This window comes from Taudactylus pleione, unplaced genomic scaffold (genome assembly GCF_031769625.1).
Source record: "Taudactylus pleione unplaced genomic scaffold, aTauple2 ptg000019l, whole genome shotgun sequence".
Classification (NCBI taxonomy): Eukaryota; Metazoa; Chordata; class Amphibia; order Anura; family Myobatrachidae; genus Taudactylus; species Taudactylus pleione.
The window spans coordinates 23838196-23855919 of record NW_028284421.1 but is presented as its reverse complement, the minus strand read 5'-3'; the positions used below and the strand labels follow the sequence as shown (position 1 = coordinate 23855919).

Genomic DNA, 17724 nt, shown 5'->3' with positions numbered 1-17724 from the left:
ACTAGCAAATATAAGCACACAATACAAACAGTAGTTTAACTTATGTTTGGATTCTGTGCATAATAATCTAATTTTCAAAAGATGTACAGTATATGGAGAGATGAAAATTTAAATAAAAAATGTTTATATTTATTTAAATAGTAAAATATTCAGTGCCCATAAATATATAGGACATCAGCAGTAAAAATATCCCATGTATAAATACAAAAGCGACATAAGCATTATAAAATGGATAATAATTCTAACAATGACTGGACAAGTCCGTCTGATATTTATAGATAGTGCATCTCAGCATATGATCAGACATTAAAACAGTTGTCAACTCTGTGTTTTTCAATTGTTGCAATAAATCATGTTGAAACACTGTTTCTATTATAGTCTCAAATCACCACAATTAGATGGATTAAACTGACTTGTAGCACAATGATTCTGATTTGTTTTAGGATAGTTTCCAAACCCCACAATCTCATAAATCCTTGTTTAAATGTCTCTTTAGCTAGGGACCAGTCGCTGTGCAGATTTGGTGAGTCCCGTACTTTGCTTCTGTGAGTAGTGGCCGCCGGTGGGACTGTGGGGAGGTTGCCAGCTCGGTGGTGAACCTGCTGCGGAATTCGACAAGCTGCTGGTCACCTGCACAGTTGGGCATTGAGATTTGCTAACTAACAGCCAGACACGGCTTTCAGGCACCACCTCAACAGATATCATTAATAAAGAAATTGATTGGGAACTTTCTTTCCTTTTCCAGCTTACCTGTGGATTTTTGTTTGTGGACCGGACTCTATACTTATACAAAAGAGACATTAAACAAGGATTTATGAGATTGTAGGGTTTGGTAACTTCAGTATCATTGTGCTACGGGTCAGTTTATTCCATCTAATTGTTGTAATTTGAGATTTAGGGGCATATGTATCAGAGCTTGATGTGAGATAAAATTGTGAAATATATATTACCAATCAGCTCCAAACTATCATTTCTTAAACAAAGCCTGCAGAATGTAAAGGCCCCTATCCAATAGATGATCTAAATGAAAGATTGAACGATAACGATATTGTTCATAAATTGTTTGCAAATATGTCTAAAACGATCAGCGATGGCATGCCTGCTGGTCATTTAGACATCTATCATCGTGCAAACATGCTGGTCAACCTGATGACCATCATGTTTGCAGATGATGGATGAGCCTGTACTGAACAACTGCTCGTTCAGGGCAGGCTATGAGCAGACATGAAAACGACTGCACGATAACAATGTCGTAATTGTGCAGTGGTTTCATGTCTGCTAGTGGATAGGCACCTTAAGTTAGAAGCTGATTGGTTGGTGATATACATCTCACATCAAGTTTTGATATATGCCTCTAAAATAGAAAGTGTTTCAACATGATTTATTGCAACAATTGAAAAACACAGAGTTGACCATTGCTTTAATGTCTGATCATATGCTTAGATACACTATCTTTAAATATCAGACAGACTTGTCCATTCATTGTTTGAATTATTATCCATTTTATAATGCTTATGTTGCTTTTTTATTTATACATGAGATATTTGTACTGCTGATGTCCTATATATTTATGGGCACTGATTATTTTACTATTTAAATAAATGTAAACATTTTTTATTTGAATTTTCATCTCTCCATATACATCTTTTGAAAATTAGATTATTATGCACTGTGTCGCAGTGCTGATAAAATTTCTATTTGTATGAAATTTCTCTTTTGGTCAGCAACCATCTTAACAGCAGTGTGAAACAGTTTTTACGAATTGTGTCCTACCAAGCACCTGTGACTTCAGTCTTTTCTTTTTTTAACTTATGTTTGGGCAGTCAACCTGGTAATATTAACACTTTGACACTAGCAAAAGGCTAAGCAGGATTTGGTATGTGTATAGCTTATATGTTTATTTATAATTAGTAAATATCCTTCATTTATATAAAGTATTCCAGTATTATTTCGATATTTTACATCTGGGATAGGGCAGATTACATTAAAATGATACAGGTTCTTAATGTCATATACAGGTATGTGCAATAGTATGGAAAATTGCTAATGAGCTGTCAAGCCAAGTGATTAAACACAAACTTGGAACAGTGTAGCAAATTGTCCAGCTTTCTGAAGCAGTACACTGTATGTGTAGCAAGGGCACCCTAGAAAAGATGAAAACTTCCAAAGTAGGGTGACAGAATAAAGGGTCATAAAACAGTACAGTATGATAATTACAACATAGGGCCTGATACAGATTTGGGACTAGAGTAGTGTTATTTGTCAGCAGAAACAAGCAGGAACTCAGGCCCTGATTCAGAGCCAGATGCTCTGACAGGGCGCTCGCTCTGAATCAGGGCCGGTCTTTTTTTTTTTTTTTTAGAACGGCCTCCTGGCTGCTCGCATAGCTGTGGGTGACCACCCACAGCTATAGCGAGCGGCCAGGAAGATGTTCGCGATGGTCAAGACCATCGGGCTTGCGCCGAGACCCTTGTGGTAGGGTCTCGTTGCCGCAAGCCCCAGAGAGATTTCGGCTCTAACCGAGGCAAAATCTCTCCCACTGACATCACTCGTGATGTCAGTGGGGCCGCCCCCAAATGGAGGCGTTCACATGGAAACACCTCCGTTTGGGCAGCCACTCCCCCGGCCCACCCACCAAAGGGGGCGTGCTGTCACTCAACATTGACAGCACACCCCCTTTGGTACGAGACCCAGAGAGATGGATTGCCCGTCGCTATCCGGATCTCGCGCATGCGCACGACGGAGCCGGCTCCGTCGTGCGCATGCGCTCTGGGCCACCGTCGACCAGGTTGCGAGCGCTCAGCGTTTGCGATCGGGTCTGAATCAGGCCCTCAGTTCCTGAACCTCTTATTAACTATGACATAATGTCCTGGGCCAAAATGTAATTTCCATAAGATAAGTTATATTTTATAGGCCCTTTTGAGTTTTTGAGTGCCATCTTTTCTAAATACTATAAATGTGTGTATATATAGAATTGTTTTCCTATAGCTCCACTCACAGAAAAATAGCCCTGGAATAGAGTAAGATATAGCAAGTAACTTGAACAAACCATGTTGCAATGCAAGGGGTGCAAATACATAAAAAAATATTTGCATGTGGGGTAAATACCAGGGGCGTATCCAGGGACGGTTCTAGGGACGGGCTAACAGGGCTGTCGCCTGGAGCACTAGCCGGTAGAGAGCGCCGCTGAGTCCCCAGAAAAAAAAAGCTGGGACGGTCCCCGTACCCCCCGCCCACCAGGCGCCGCAGGCAGGCTCCATTTGTCGAGTGTCTGCTGAGATTTATTACCAGCGGGCACCCGGCTCTTTCCCCAAAACAGCAGCCGAAAGCTGGAGCACACTCCTGAGCTCCGGCTCCCGCATAGAGCACTATGGGAGAGACATCATGATATCTCTCCCATAGATCCGAGGAGCGGTCGGACCGGAAGGCAGCGGACGCAGGAGTGGGGCTAAAGGTATGTATTGGGTTTGTATATTTAAGTGTATTTTTTTTTCAGAAGCAGTACTATTGGGGGTGCTGCTATAGGGGGCATTACTACTGGGGGAACTACTATAGGGGGCATTACCACTTGGGGCACTACTATAGGGGGCATTACCACTGGGAGCATTACCAATGGGGGCATTACTACTGTAGGCACTACTATAGGGGGCACTACTATAGGGGGTATTATTAATGGGGGCATTACTACTGTGGGCACTATAGGGGGCAGAAGCAATGGGGGCACTACTATAGGGGGCATTTCCATTGGGTGCATTACTACTGTGGGCACTACTATAGGGGGCATTACCACTGGGGGCACTACTATAGGGGCATTACTACTTTGGGGAACTACTATAGGGGGGCATTACCACTGGAGGCACTAATGGGGGCATTACTACCTGGGGCATTGTTTAAGGGGCCCCACTGCTGTGAGCATTGTATACGAGGCACTACTATGGGCATTGTGTAAAAGGGGTACTACTGTGTGTCATAATGTGAATAAGGGACTACTGTGTGGTGTAATTTGAATTGGGGATAATGTATTATAAAGGACATTACTGTGTGTGGCACAATGTATTATACAGGGCATTACTGTGTGTGGCATAATGTGTTCTAAAGGGTATTACTGTGTGTGGCATAATGTATTATACAGGGCATTGCTGTGTCTGACAATGTATTATACAGGGCAATACTGCGTGTGGCATAAAGTATTATACAGGGCATTACTTTATGTGGCATAATGTGTTATACAAGGCATTACTGTGTGTGGCATAATGTGTTATAAAGGGCATTACTGTGTAAGGCACATTACTGCGTATGGCAATTATTCATTATGAGGGGAGAGCTTGGGGGAAGCCCAGCACCTCCGGAAGTGCGGGGCATGCCCCAATGTGTGATGAATTGGGGGTGTTCCACCAGGACACGCCACCTCCCTGATCGGCCATGCCCCTTTTTAGAAGCATGCAGAGTGGGGTCTATAAATTTTTTTATTTTCCACGGGGGTTTGGGCGGTGCGCAACTGTGAACTTTTGCCCTTAGCTCCACCATATCTAGAAACGGCCCTGGTCGTATCTATAATGGGTGCAGGGTGTGCGGCGCACACAGGCCACTGTGGGCCCACACCGTACATCATGCACCCATACTTTCTAATACTTACCTCTCCGAAGTCCCATTCGGCTGGAGAGGCGCTACACAAAACGCCTGGAAAATGGCCGCACCATGGGCCTGATTCAGACCCGGTCGCAAGCGCTGAGCGCTCTTAACCGGGTCGATGGTGGCCCAGACCGCATCCGCACGATGGAGCCGGCTCCGTCGTGCGCATGCACGAGACCCGGATAGCGACGGGCAATCCGTCGCTCTGGGTCACGCGCCAAAGGGGGCATGCTGTCGATGTTGAGTGACAGCACACCCCCTTTGGTGGGTGGGTCGGGGGGGTGGCTGCCCCGACGGAGGCGTTCCCATGGGAACACCTACCGTTTGGGGGCGTCCCCACTGACATCACAAGTGATGTCAGTGAGAGAGCTTTCGGCTCTGTCTGAGCCGAAAGCTCTCTGGGGCTTGCGACCACAAGATCATACCACAAGGGTCTCGTCGCAACCATCATCCTGGCCGCTCGCATTAGCTGTGGGTGGCAACCCACAGCAATGTGAGTGGCCAGGAGGCCGCTCCATATAAAAAAAAAAAAGACGCCCTGATTCAGAGCGAGCGCTCTGTCAGAGCGTCCAACTCTGAATCAGGGCCCATATGCGCACTAGACTCCAGGCACAGACTTGTGCCCGGAGTCTACTGAACCTGTCAGTGCACCACAGCCGCCAGAGAAAGAGGAAGGGGCCCCCTCATCTTAATATGCTCCTGGTAAATACTGGCTGCTTTTGCATGTCGCCCACAAATACTGCACAATTTATTTTTGCACTGCAATTTAGATTTCAGTTTGGATACACACCTCCCACATGTCTTTCTGCTCATTTTAAATCTGCCCCACCTGCAGTGCAGCATGGTTTTACCAAGGTGCAGAGTTGCTTGTTATATCAAGCCCATAATTTGCTGAAATTAAAAAATTACATATATGACATTTTTTTAAAAATTGTAAAAATTTTTGCTACAATTAAATGTGCTTTAGGAACAGATTCTACATTGCACACTGCTGCAACCTCTTTAGCATCCTTTGCCATTGTCACATCTGCGCCTTTATGCTAATGCTAGTATCAGCCCTTTCCTTGATGTACAAGCGTGCGTCTGACTGTGCAAGGGATGGGACGTCCACTTTAATGGTCTTTACATGCAACATTCCCACTTGGTGCAATCTTTAGACGCTACCATCGGATGCACCATAGAAACGTAAACCTATGGCCTCCGATACAAGTGATTTAGAGTCTGAGGGGGAGATGTATTATAGCGGCACTTAACGTGCCGCTATAACTCTTCCTGCTTTGCCTCTTTACCGAGGCGAAGTAGGAAGCACTAACAATGAGATGTATAAACATCTCATTGGCCGGAACGGGGAAGTGATAACCCCCCTTCCAGCGATCCTTGCCTGAGTACACAGCGCATCAGCCTAGTCCTGATGTGTTGTGTCTCAGTCCCGGCCGGCTCCACTGAGCATGTATGGGATCTTGCAAGTATCGCGAGATCCCATGTACAGCCCTGGAGCCGGCAGCCCCCGGCAGCAGGGATAGCGCTGTCCCTGCTGTGGGGATAGGGCATCGCCAGGCTGCAGTTGTCGATAGCGACAGCTGCAGCGGGCAGAACTGACCGTTCATACATAGCCTAGGCTATCGGCGCTGCTATCTTGTAGCGCCCCTGTCATTTACCGCCCAGCCCCCCTATCATACATGGGGAAGAAGCAGTATCAGTGCACATAACGTGCATGGATGCCGCTTTATACATCTCCCCCTGAGTTTGCAATCACTTCTGGTATACTCCCATACCATGCCCCTAGGACAGTACATCTATGTGCGTCTGAATAGCCACCTCCCACTAACTCTTAATACCCTTGCGAGACTGTGAGTATTAATCACTACTGCACCTTTGTGCATACACACAGTGGGATACATACGATGTGCGACTTTTTAGCAACTTAGATGCTTGCACAGTTTAAAAACATCAGCTATTTGTGTGAATATCTTATCGGCATAGTGTCAGACTTAAAATCAGGTCCCTAATGTTTTTATTCAACTAGATTGATTTATTCTTAGATAGATTTTAATTATTTAAGTATTCGAATTATCATAATTGTGTTTCATCAGACCCCAAGATACGCTATCCTGCACTTTGGATGGCCAAAGTCTAAACATCGGTGATGTGCAGCAGTTACAAAACTCTTATGTCACATGTATTTAAACACAAACCGCATGCTGTTTTTGGAACCCATTGTCATCCTAGGGCTGTCCCACATCTAGGGATGACCAGGCCAATATAGCACTTGGCCCCTCCTGGTTGATATCCATATATAATTCATTTGTATACACTATAAAGATTATAATTATATTTTCAAATATTAATTAACAGCCCATGCAAATAAGAACACTTCTGAATTGTAAACACTCTAAAATAGCAATACCTCCATATATTTCCCAGAAGGGTAACATTCCATCACGAAGGGTGACATGTGGCCCCTTAAAGCTGTACTTGTACTCGAACCTACGGTGAGCCGGAAGATCCTGAGCAAGAACACAGGGAATAAGGAGTGATAGGAGCAGTACCCAGCTCGGGAAAGACATCTGCATGTCAGTGAGGATGATCAGTGGATAATTAAGAGAGAACTACTACACTAGAGACAGTGGGGCACGAGGGGGAGTGTACAACTTGGAGTAGACACGGCACCTGCTGATTGGTGAATTACCAAATCGATCAATAAGCTGAAGTGCAACAGCTGAATGTTCCCACACATTCCCACATGTTCGCAAGCTGACTCTATAACAGTCTTTCAGAAAGTGTATCTGCAAAATAAAGAGTCTACAATGCAAAGTTTGCTCAGCACATTAGAAAATTGACTATATTGATCACAAATTAATAAGAACATAGTTCAAATAAATAAACACAAAGTATAGTTCAGGTAAATTGTTTGTTCTCTATTAAATCACTGCACAACATAGCAACAAGAAATCCATAGACCAATATTGAAATAATTTGATTAAATGTATAGAAGCCTTAACATTTTCTAATGTATATGCAGTATTCATTTTATTATAGAAATGATGGAATTTGCGCTTTGTTTTGCATATGGCAGAATAAATAACTTCAACTGGGAAAAAAGATTCCGGTCTACAGCAACACAGCAGATTAAAAAGTATTAATAGGTGCTGCGGCCCTGTTTTTTTCTGTCCCTGATCCTTGAGGCCCCTCTGACCCTTAGGGCCCGATGTATCCCCTTTATCCCCCCGTCGCCTGGCCTGATTATAACACCTGACTAGCATGCGACATTGCCGCAGATCACCACAAAATGTAATGCTAAGGTCACAAGTAAAGCCAGCGTTTCGAACAGTGCAAAGTTCCCTTTTTCTACGTGGTACATGAGCAGACAGCCCACTTGAGTCCCATTGCTGATCCCATGACAAAAGGCGCTGTGCATCACCTGAGCACCTGACCACTGCCACAGGACGCAAGATGACTGAAAGTGTGTAGCTTGCCCCCGATGGAGCGAAGTTCCAAAAGCTTTGGGCAGATAATTATGTGTGTGGATAAAAACCCATGAGGCTATGGACCCAGCAGGTCAACAAGGGACATTCAAGATAGATGAAGCTCTGTTGGTGTGGGGTGTTTTCAGCTCTCTCCCATAAGGACTCCTGATACATCTGCAGATATAACTAACTGGCATGCGCTATATAACCATCCTTGCAGATCATTTATATACGTTCATATCATGCATTCACTCAGATGGGAGCAAGCTCTTTCAGAACGACAATGCACCACCTAACAGGTCTGATGGCGCCAGATTATGGCTGGCGGACCATGTGAAATGCAGTTCAACATGCAATCAATGGCAGAATTCCACCACTGGTGAATATTAGGGAACTGTGGACCATGGTGTACACTATCTATACAGTAAAAGATCTTCAAAAGTCCATGTCTCATCATGTTGCTACACATTACTAGACAGGTAACTCAGTTTTTCTGAAACTAATTGACAATCAACAGGGAATAATACATGAAACTCACTGATAATAGTCAGTCCTTTGTCTTGCAAATCTGTCATGGAGGCATGAGCCCTCTTTGCTCAAAAAGTTGTCATAACTCAAGTAGGATGAACTCTTAAGCTGCATACACATAAAGATTTTCAGTCCAACCATCTGATAAGCGATGAAATGACAATCAGCAATTTGCTCCAAAACACCGGAAAATAGACAAAAGCTGTTGTTTGAACAAATTGTTTAGATCAAACATTTAACAAACTTGTCTGACGACCATTTTCATTTGTTTTCTGGCATTTGGGAGCAAATTGCTGATCATCACTTACTCCCATACGTTACCAGATTTTCATTCCTACCAATCAACTAGTTAGATGGTTGGACAGAAAATCTTCACGTGTGTACCCAGCCTTAATATTCTGGCACTTTATTTTGTATGCCTGTGTGACAGTTTGAAAGGAACATGCCTTCCTTGCTCCAAATGGAATCACAAACTGCTCTTTTGTATTCCAAGTCCTTTTTTCATGGATAAATACGTAGAGATAGTTTACAAGATCCAGCGTGCCTTTTTATTCTTTTTCATTCAATGCTTGATAATAAAAGTAGGGTAGCAATCTCTAGGTTTATATGGAATATTGGCAAAACTTGTGGTAGGAAAGCAGGATTAGCTCTCAGGACCGCTTTAACTACTTGTGGTCGCAGCCAGAATTGCTTCATCTAGCAAAGTCGCATCACATGTGCAGAACAGATCTACTTTGACTCCCACACCCCCCAAAAGTGATGCAGCTGTGACCACCAACATCATGGCAGGAGTCGCGCCTTAGAATTCCATGCAAATAGCACGTTGGAGTGCATGCACCTAAAATAAAAGTGAGAGGAGGGGACACCCACTATCCTTGATGGTGAGATTGGGGGATCTGCCACAGGGACCAATTACCACTAGGGGGATGCAAAACATTCCCTAGGTATCTTTTAAAAAAAAAAATATTGAAAAATATATTTTTAAAAATACTTTTTAAACTTAATTTTAAAAAATTATAATTTCTGTGCTGTTTTAATGGAAAAAAATGGCAGTTTAAAAGGTGCTTAAATACAGACATTCCTCACTTAAAGACTGAGTTTCGTTCCTACGACTAGGTCGTTAAACGAATTGGTCACTAAACGAGGAGCCATATATACTTAATACAGGTAATCATTTTTATTTATTCCGAATAAAGAAAAGGTCTATAGAAACTTAAACTTGACACTGCAACTGTTTTACTTTGCATAACTCTTACATACTGTACAGTACAATTAAAGTTATAAAAAAAAAAAAAAAACATTCAGAATAACATTTTAGTCACTGTACTATGGGTTCCAGCTGGTCAGAGTGCTGGTCGTAAGTCCGAACAGTTGTTAAACGAGTAGGTTGTTAAGGGATCTATTTACTAAGCAGTGTTAGGAGACAGAGTGAAAAGTGATAAGGTGCCAGCCAATCAGCTCCTAACTGCCATCTCACAGGCTGTTTGAAAATTAACAGTTTGGGAGCCGATTGGCTGGCACCTTATCACTTTTCACTCTGTCTCCTAACACTGCTTAGTAAATAGACCCCTTAGTGAGGAATGTCTGTATTGCCTGTAACTCTCCAACTCTTCTGTCAGAGATAATTGCCACTAGGAAACTCCTTGTAATGTCATCTAAGAAGAACTTAAATTTAAGTGCCTTTATAAGAATAAATTCAACAGGTTACCAAAAAGAGCAAATACTGCAGCCGATGAAACTCAAAAGAATCCTTATAAATCCTTTAAAATAGTCTTAATAAAAAGAGAGTTCTGATCAGGCGCTATTTATGTTCAAAATAAGAGGAAAAGATGTCTCTTACTGTCCCAATATATATATGACCAGACATTGTTCTTGTATTTATTTCCTTTCTTTTTTGCTAAAAGATCAGTACAATTGATTTTATCAATTTTATCATGAGCTTCCTTCAGACAGCACTCAGTATAGACTCTCTCTCAAAAGCGTTCTGTCGTTTGATTTATCTGTACCTCATATACTTCTGGTTCTGTGCAGTTCGTAGAAACTGACTGAATGGAATTCCCTCCAGCCAGTTCTCATGATGTTGGCTATCTCTTACTATATAGCTATTAGTGTCTCTCTTTTTTCTGTGAGTTTTAGTATGTAATAACCCATTTTTCACATAAATATTCAAATCTAAAAACACAATGGACAATTAGAAAAAGGAAATACTTATAAGAAACTTAAAAGTGATCCAACACAGAGAATAACAAAGGACTTGTTGCTACTTACCAATACAGCATTCGAAAATGGTATAATAATGAACTCTGAACATGAATTTATTAATTTGAAATATTCCTCAGTTCCAACCATTTATACTCTGCCAAAAATACATAAAAACCCTCGTCATCCACCAGGATGGCCGATTATCTCGGGTACAAACCGCATCATTTCCAATCTCTCTGCTGTGATAGATTCGTTTTTACAGCCATTGGTAAAAAAAGACAAAAGCATACCTCAGAGATACATGTGATGTGTAAAATAAATTAAAAGATATGGAATGGGAAGATCACTACTGGATGATTAGTGCAGACGTCTCAACCTTATATACAATAATAGAGAAAGAAAGGTTTACAAGCTGTGTCCTATTTTTTGGATCAATCGGATCTATCATCGATGGAAACAATTTTAATTTTAGAAAGTACCAGTTTTAATCTAATGAACAATTATTTTTACTTCAACAGATTTTTACTATATTCAGCAGGTTGGGACTGCCATGGGCATTAGGTTTGCCCCCAGCTATGCCAATCTTTTTATGGCCTTTTGGGAGGACCAAGGAATTTGGCGGACCAATCAGCTGGGGGCAAACCTAGTGTCCTGGCAACGTTTTATCTATTTTATTTTTCTGGAAGGGAACTAAAGAGTTCATTTTATTTTGTCAGTCATTGAATCAAAATGATTTTAATATTAAACTCACCTTCTCCATGAGTCAAGTGGAAATTGTGTTTTTAGTAGGGGTGTGCACCGGCCACTTTTCGTGTTTTGGATCTGGATCTTTCTTCGTGTTTTGGATCTGGATAGGTTTTGCCAAAACCACCCTTCTGTTTTGGGTTCTGGGTTTTGTGTTTTGGATATGTATTTTTTTAAAAAAAGCATAAAAACAGCTAAAATCACAGAATTTGTGAGCTTTTCTGCTCCTATGCTATTATTAACCTCAATAACCTTAATTTCCACTCATTTCCAGTCTATTCTGAACACCTCACACCTCACAATAGTGTTTTTATGTCCAAAAGGTTGCATCGAGGTAGCTGGATGACTATGCTAAGAGATACGAGTGGGCGGCACAAACAAGTGGTCCATCTAGGAGTGGCACTGCAGTGGCAGACAGGATGGCAGTTTGAAAAACTAGGCCCCAAACAGTACATAATGCAAAGAAAAAAAAGAGGTGCAAGATGGAATTGTCCTTGGGCCCTCCCACCCACCCTTATGTTGTATAAACAGGACATGCACACTTTAACAAAGCAATCATTTCAGTGCCAGGGTCTGCCACACGACTGTGGCTGAAATGATTGGTTCGTTTGGGCCCCCATAAAACAAACTGGCAATTAATCTGTCCCTGCACAAACTGGCTCTACGGAGGCAAGATGTCGTCCTCACCCTCTTCAGTGTTGTCTACATCCTCATCCTCACAGACTATTAACTCGTCCCCGCTGGAATCCACCACCACAGGTCCCTCTGTACATTCTGGAGGCTGGTCTCCCTGGAAGAGTTGGTAATTCATTTTTATGAACATCATCTTCTCCACATTTTGTGGAAGCAGCCTCCTACGCCTTTCGCTGACAAGGTTCCCGGCTGCACTAAACACTCTTTCGGAGTACACACTGGAGGGGGGGCAACTCAGGTAAAATAGAGCCAGTTTGTACAGGGGCCTCCAAATTGCCTCTTTTTCCTGCCAGTACAGGTACGGACTGTCTGACATGCCTACTTGGATGCTGTCACCGATGTAATCCTCCACCATTCTGTCAATGGTGACAGTATCATATGCACTGACAGTAGACATATCAGAAATTGTTGCCAGGTCCTTCAGTCCGGACCAGATGTCCAAACTTGGTCCTGCCTGCCCTGCATCACCGCCAGCGGGTTGCTTCGGATACCTAAGTTTTTTCCTGGCAGCCCCAGTTGCGGGAGAAAATGAAGAAGGAGCTGTTGACGTGTCACGTTCCGCTTCAGCTGACAGTGTTTTCACCAGCAGGTCTTTGCACCTCTGCAGGCTTGTGTCGGCCGGAAAGAGACACACCACATAGGCTTTAAACCTAGGATCGAGCACGGTGGCCAAAATTTAGTGGTCTGATTTCAACAGATTGACCACCCTGGAATCCTGGCAAAGCGAATGAAGGGCTTCATCCACAAGTCCCACATGCCGAGCGGAATCGCTCCGTCTTAGCTCCTCCTTCACTTTCTCCAGCTGCTTCTGCAAAAGCCTGATGAGGGGAATGACCTGACTCAAGCTGGCAGTGTCTGAACTGACTTCACGTGTGGCAAGTTCGAAGGGTTGAAGAACCTTGCACAACACAGAAATCATTCTCCACTGCGCTTGAGTCAGGTGCATACCCCCTCCTTTGCCTATGTCATAGGTGGATGTATAGGCTTGAATGGCCTTTTGCTGCTCCTCCATCCTCTGAAGCATATAGAGGGTTGAGTTCCACCGCGTCACAGCCTCTTGCTTCAGGTGATGGCGGGGCAGGTTCAAGAGTGTTTGCTGGCGCTCCAGTCTTCGGCACGCAGTCGCTGAATGGCGAAAGTGGCCAGAAATTTTTCGGGCCACCCAAAGCGTCTCCTGCACGCCCCTGTCGCTTTTCAGAAAATTCTGCACCACCAAGTTTATTGTGTGAGCAAAACATGGGACGTGCTGGAATTTGCCCAGATGTAATGCCCGCACTATATTGGTGGCGTTGTCAGATATCACAAATCCCCAGGAGAGTCTAAGTGGGGTAAGCCACTGGGCGATGATTTCCCTCACTTTCTCTAAGAAGTTGTCAGCGGTGTGCCTCTTACTGAAACCGGTGATACACAGCGTAGCCTGCATTGGAACGAGCTGGCGTTTCTGAGATGCTGCTACTGGTGACGCTGCTGTTGTTGCTGCGTAAAGTGATACATCTACCCAGTGGGCTGTCACAGTCATATAGTCCTTAGTCTGCCCTGTTCCACTTGTCCACATGTCTGTGGTTAAGTGGACATTGGGTACAACCGCATTTTTCAGGACACTGAGGACGCTTTTTCTGACGTTTCTGTACAGTCTCGGTATCGCCTGCCTAGTGAAGTGGAATCTAGATGGGATTTGGAACCGGGGACACACTACCTCCATCAATTGTCTAAATCCCACTGCACTAATGGCAGATACCGGACGCACGTCTAACACCAACATAGCAGTCAAGGCCTCAGTTATACGTTTTGCTTCAGGATGACTGCTGTCGTACTTCATCCTCCTCGCTAAGGACTGTTGGAGGGTCAATTGTTTAGTAAAAGTAGTGGTGTTCCTACTTCCTCTCTGGGATGATGAACGACTCCCAGCAGCAGCAACAGCGGCAGCAGTAGGCGTAGCAATGCAGGATCCTCCGGAGGAATCCCGGATAGGAGAGTCAGTCATGCCAGAGACATGGCCTGCAGGACTACTTCCGATCCTGACTAAGGAGGAAATTGACGAGGAGGGAGTTGACGGTGTGGTTTGCAGGCGCTTGGATACAACAGGACAACGGGATTTAGGTGTCCCTGGACTGCTTACGGTCTTAGCCAAAGTTTCTGAACTTGACAGTAACTTTTTATGAACGCGCTGCAGGTGCCGTATAAGGGAGGATGTTCCTAGGTGGTTAACGTCCCTACCCCTACTTATTTCACCTTTACATATGGTACATATGGCAAGACAGTTGTTGTCCGGATTTGCATAGAAATATTGCCAGACCAAAGAGGTGGAATGTTTGGTCTTCTGCCCAGGCATGACCGTGATGGGCTTTTTCATCCCACGGACAACAACTGTCTCCCCCGGAGCCTGATTTAAACAAACCACATCACCATCAGAATCCTCCTCGCCAACTTCCTCCTCAGCGCCAGCTACACCAGTATCCTCACCCTGTTGTACTTCAACAGTGACATCTTCAATTTGCATATCAGCAAGTGGACTGTGGGTGCTCCTTTCAGCACTTGCAGGGGGTGTGCAAATGATGGAAAAAGCCACCTCTTCCCGTCCAGTGCTGGGAAGGTCAGGCATAGCAACCGCCACCACACTTGGACTCTCCTTGGGGATTTGTGATATATCCTTAGAATGCACAGTTCTTCGCTGTGCTTTTGCCAGCTTAACTTGTTTGATTTTTTTAATGGGAGGAGGGCTTCCATCGTCATGTGAAGCTGAACCACTAGTCATGAACATAGGGAAAGACCTTAGCCATTCCTTGCCACTCCGTGTCGTAAATGGCATATTGGCAAGTTTATGTCTCTCTTCAAATGATTTGAATGTTTTTTTCAAGGTCATTTTCCTGAACTTTGTCATTTTGGATTGTATGTGCCCTCTACTATGACATTGGGCATCGGCCTTGGCAGACGACGTTGATGGCATGTTATCGTCTATGTCATGACTAGTGGCAGCAGCTTCAGCACTAGGAGGAAGTGGTTCTTGATCTTTCCATATTTTATTTTTATCGGAGAAAGTTTGGTCCTCCATTTAAGTTATATTGATATATACGTGCGGCTAAGGCGCACACAAACACAGAAAATAATTTTTTATTTTTGTTGGAGACTAGTGCACTTTGTGGGTTACACCACGCTTTAAGAAATGAGCCAGCCGGCCCTTTACTTATGGGACACAGGCGCACGCTTGGCGCTGCTTTGTTGATGCATGTGCAGCCACAGTGCACACAATTCACAAACACAGAAAATATTTTTTTATTTTGTTTGGAGTGTACTTTGGGGGTTACAGCACCCTTTAACGGACAAGCCAGCCGGCCCTTTACTTATGCTTGGCGCTGCTCCTTTGTTGATGCACGTGCAGCCACAGTGCACACAATTCACAAACACAGAAAAAATATTTTTATTTTTTTTTGCCACTTGGGGGGAGCACCCCCTGGACAACACTACAGCACCCCTTTAGGACTGGGACACTGCACAGGACTTTGGAGTGGACACAGCCCCTATGGACAACTGACTGCACAACACAGTCCAGCCAGCCCCTATGGACTTTGAAGGAGTGGACACAGCCCCTATGGACAACAGCAGCACAGCACAACACTACACAGCCCAGCCAGCCCTAACTCCCACCCTCCCTCTTCACTGTCCACAGCCGAGTGAGAAAATGGCGCCGACGCGGGTACCTTATATAGGATCCAAAACCCGCGAGACCCGGAAGGCGGGATGATGACGTTTTGCCTCGATTTCAGATCCGAGTCAGGTGGGAAAAGTCGAGCCTGACTCGGATCGGACTCGGATCGGGGGGCTCAGATTTCAGAAATCCGAACCCGCTCACCCCTAGTTTTTAGATTTGAATATTTATGTGAAAAATGGATTATTACATACTAAAACTCACAGAAAAAATACAGACACTAATAGCTATATAGTATGAGATAGCCGACATCATGAGAACTGGCTGGAGGGAATTCCATTCAGTCAGTTTCTACGAACTAAACGTAACTGCACAGAATCGGAAGTATGAGGTACAGATAAATCAAACGACAGAATGCTTTCGAGAGAAAGGCTATACTGAGTGCTGTCTGAAGGAAGCTCATGATAAAATTTATAAAATCAATCGTACTCATCTTTTAGCAAAAAAGATTGAGAAAAAAACGGACAATAACAAATTTTAATGGGCCTTCCCAAGTAGCTTCAATTCACAACAGAGAAATTGAAGCAGTATTTAGGAAAAACTGGAGAATATTAAAACAGGACCCTGTTATAGGAAACAAGATACCGAACAAACCTGTTTTTATATATAAGAAAGCCCCATCATTAAAAGACAAACTAATAAGTTCATTAGATATGAACAAACGAACAAGTAGTAGAAGTATAGGCTATCATAGATGTGGTATGTGTAAGATGTGTAGAACAGTAAAAGGTCCAATAAAACTAAAGGAGTTTAAGATTAAGGACGTTAATTATAATATAAAAGAGTTAATTACTTGTAACTCGAAAAATTTCATTTATATTCTGGAATGCGTATGTGGTCTAACATATGTAGGCAAAACTAGCCAGAACCTAAAAATTAGATTAGCAGAACATATCTACAATATTAAAAAAGGTTTTGGGAAACATACGGTTTCCGCGCACTTCAAATCACACCATGAATCCAATCCTTGTTATATTAAATCTTTCTGTGGGATCCAACAAATTAATCCATCTTGGAGATCAAAAGACTTGGACGTGAGATTGGCCAGGTCTGAGATGATATGGATCCACAAACTAAAAACTCTAGTTCCCTTTGGGTTAAATGGAGAATTCGAATTAAAATGATTTTTATAATATTTACTTTGATACTTTCATATATTTATATTTTTATGAGCTATATTATTAGGTTTATTCTATACCCCCATATGAATTATTTTTGTGATTTTAATACCTTTCATGTTTCTAAGTTAATATCTTTTATATTTTTCATGCTCTGCACTTTGTATTTATTGGGACTTGACAATACGGAGTAATCCACTTCTGGATTTTGGATAAACACATCCATTCCAGACTGACAGAGACTCCAAAACTGTACTTCCATGTGGCCGGCGTCACCGGAAGAACGTGGCAATGTCACGGCCAGAAGCAATGAGAAGTGGTGATGACTTCCGGTCGGAGGGACGCATGGAGATCTGGGCCACAAACACGTGATGACACGGCGGTGAGTAATGGGAAGCCGTGACAAACTTCCGGTCGGAGGAACACATGGAGACCACGTATCCTGGATGTTTATAGTGATGACACCAAACAGTGACTACTTCTGGATTCGGAGATGATTTTTGTCATATGGACATTTTATAAGAATGGTGGTCATCTAAAGAGAGGGAATTTACGTCAGGAAGTGGGAGGAGTTTTGGGGATTGATGTGGGTATTGACTTGGGGCAAGTCATTCCTCTCACCACGCTTCTGAGG

The 17724-nt window shown here is 43.4% G+C and overlaps 1 protein-coding gene across 1 annotated transcript in view; it reads right to left on the bottom strand.

Annotated features, from left to right (window-relative positions):
• LMAN1L (lectin, mannose binding 1 like) overlaps window positions 1–7214 on the bottom strand; it is a 104692-nt gene extending 97478 nt beyond the window's left edge. Inside the window, exon 1 of the mRNA XM_088444645.1 lies at window positions 7040–7214. Coding sequence (XP_088300771.1) covers window positions 7040–7205 — 166 coding nt within the window. The 5' untranslated portion in view covers window positions 7206–7214. The remainder of the gene's footprint in view (window positions 1–7039) is intronic.
• Between the last annotated feature and the right edge of the window lie 10510 nt (window positions 7215–17724).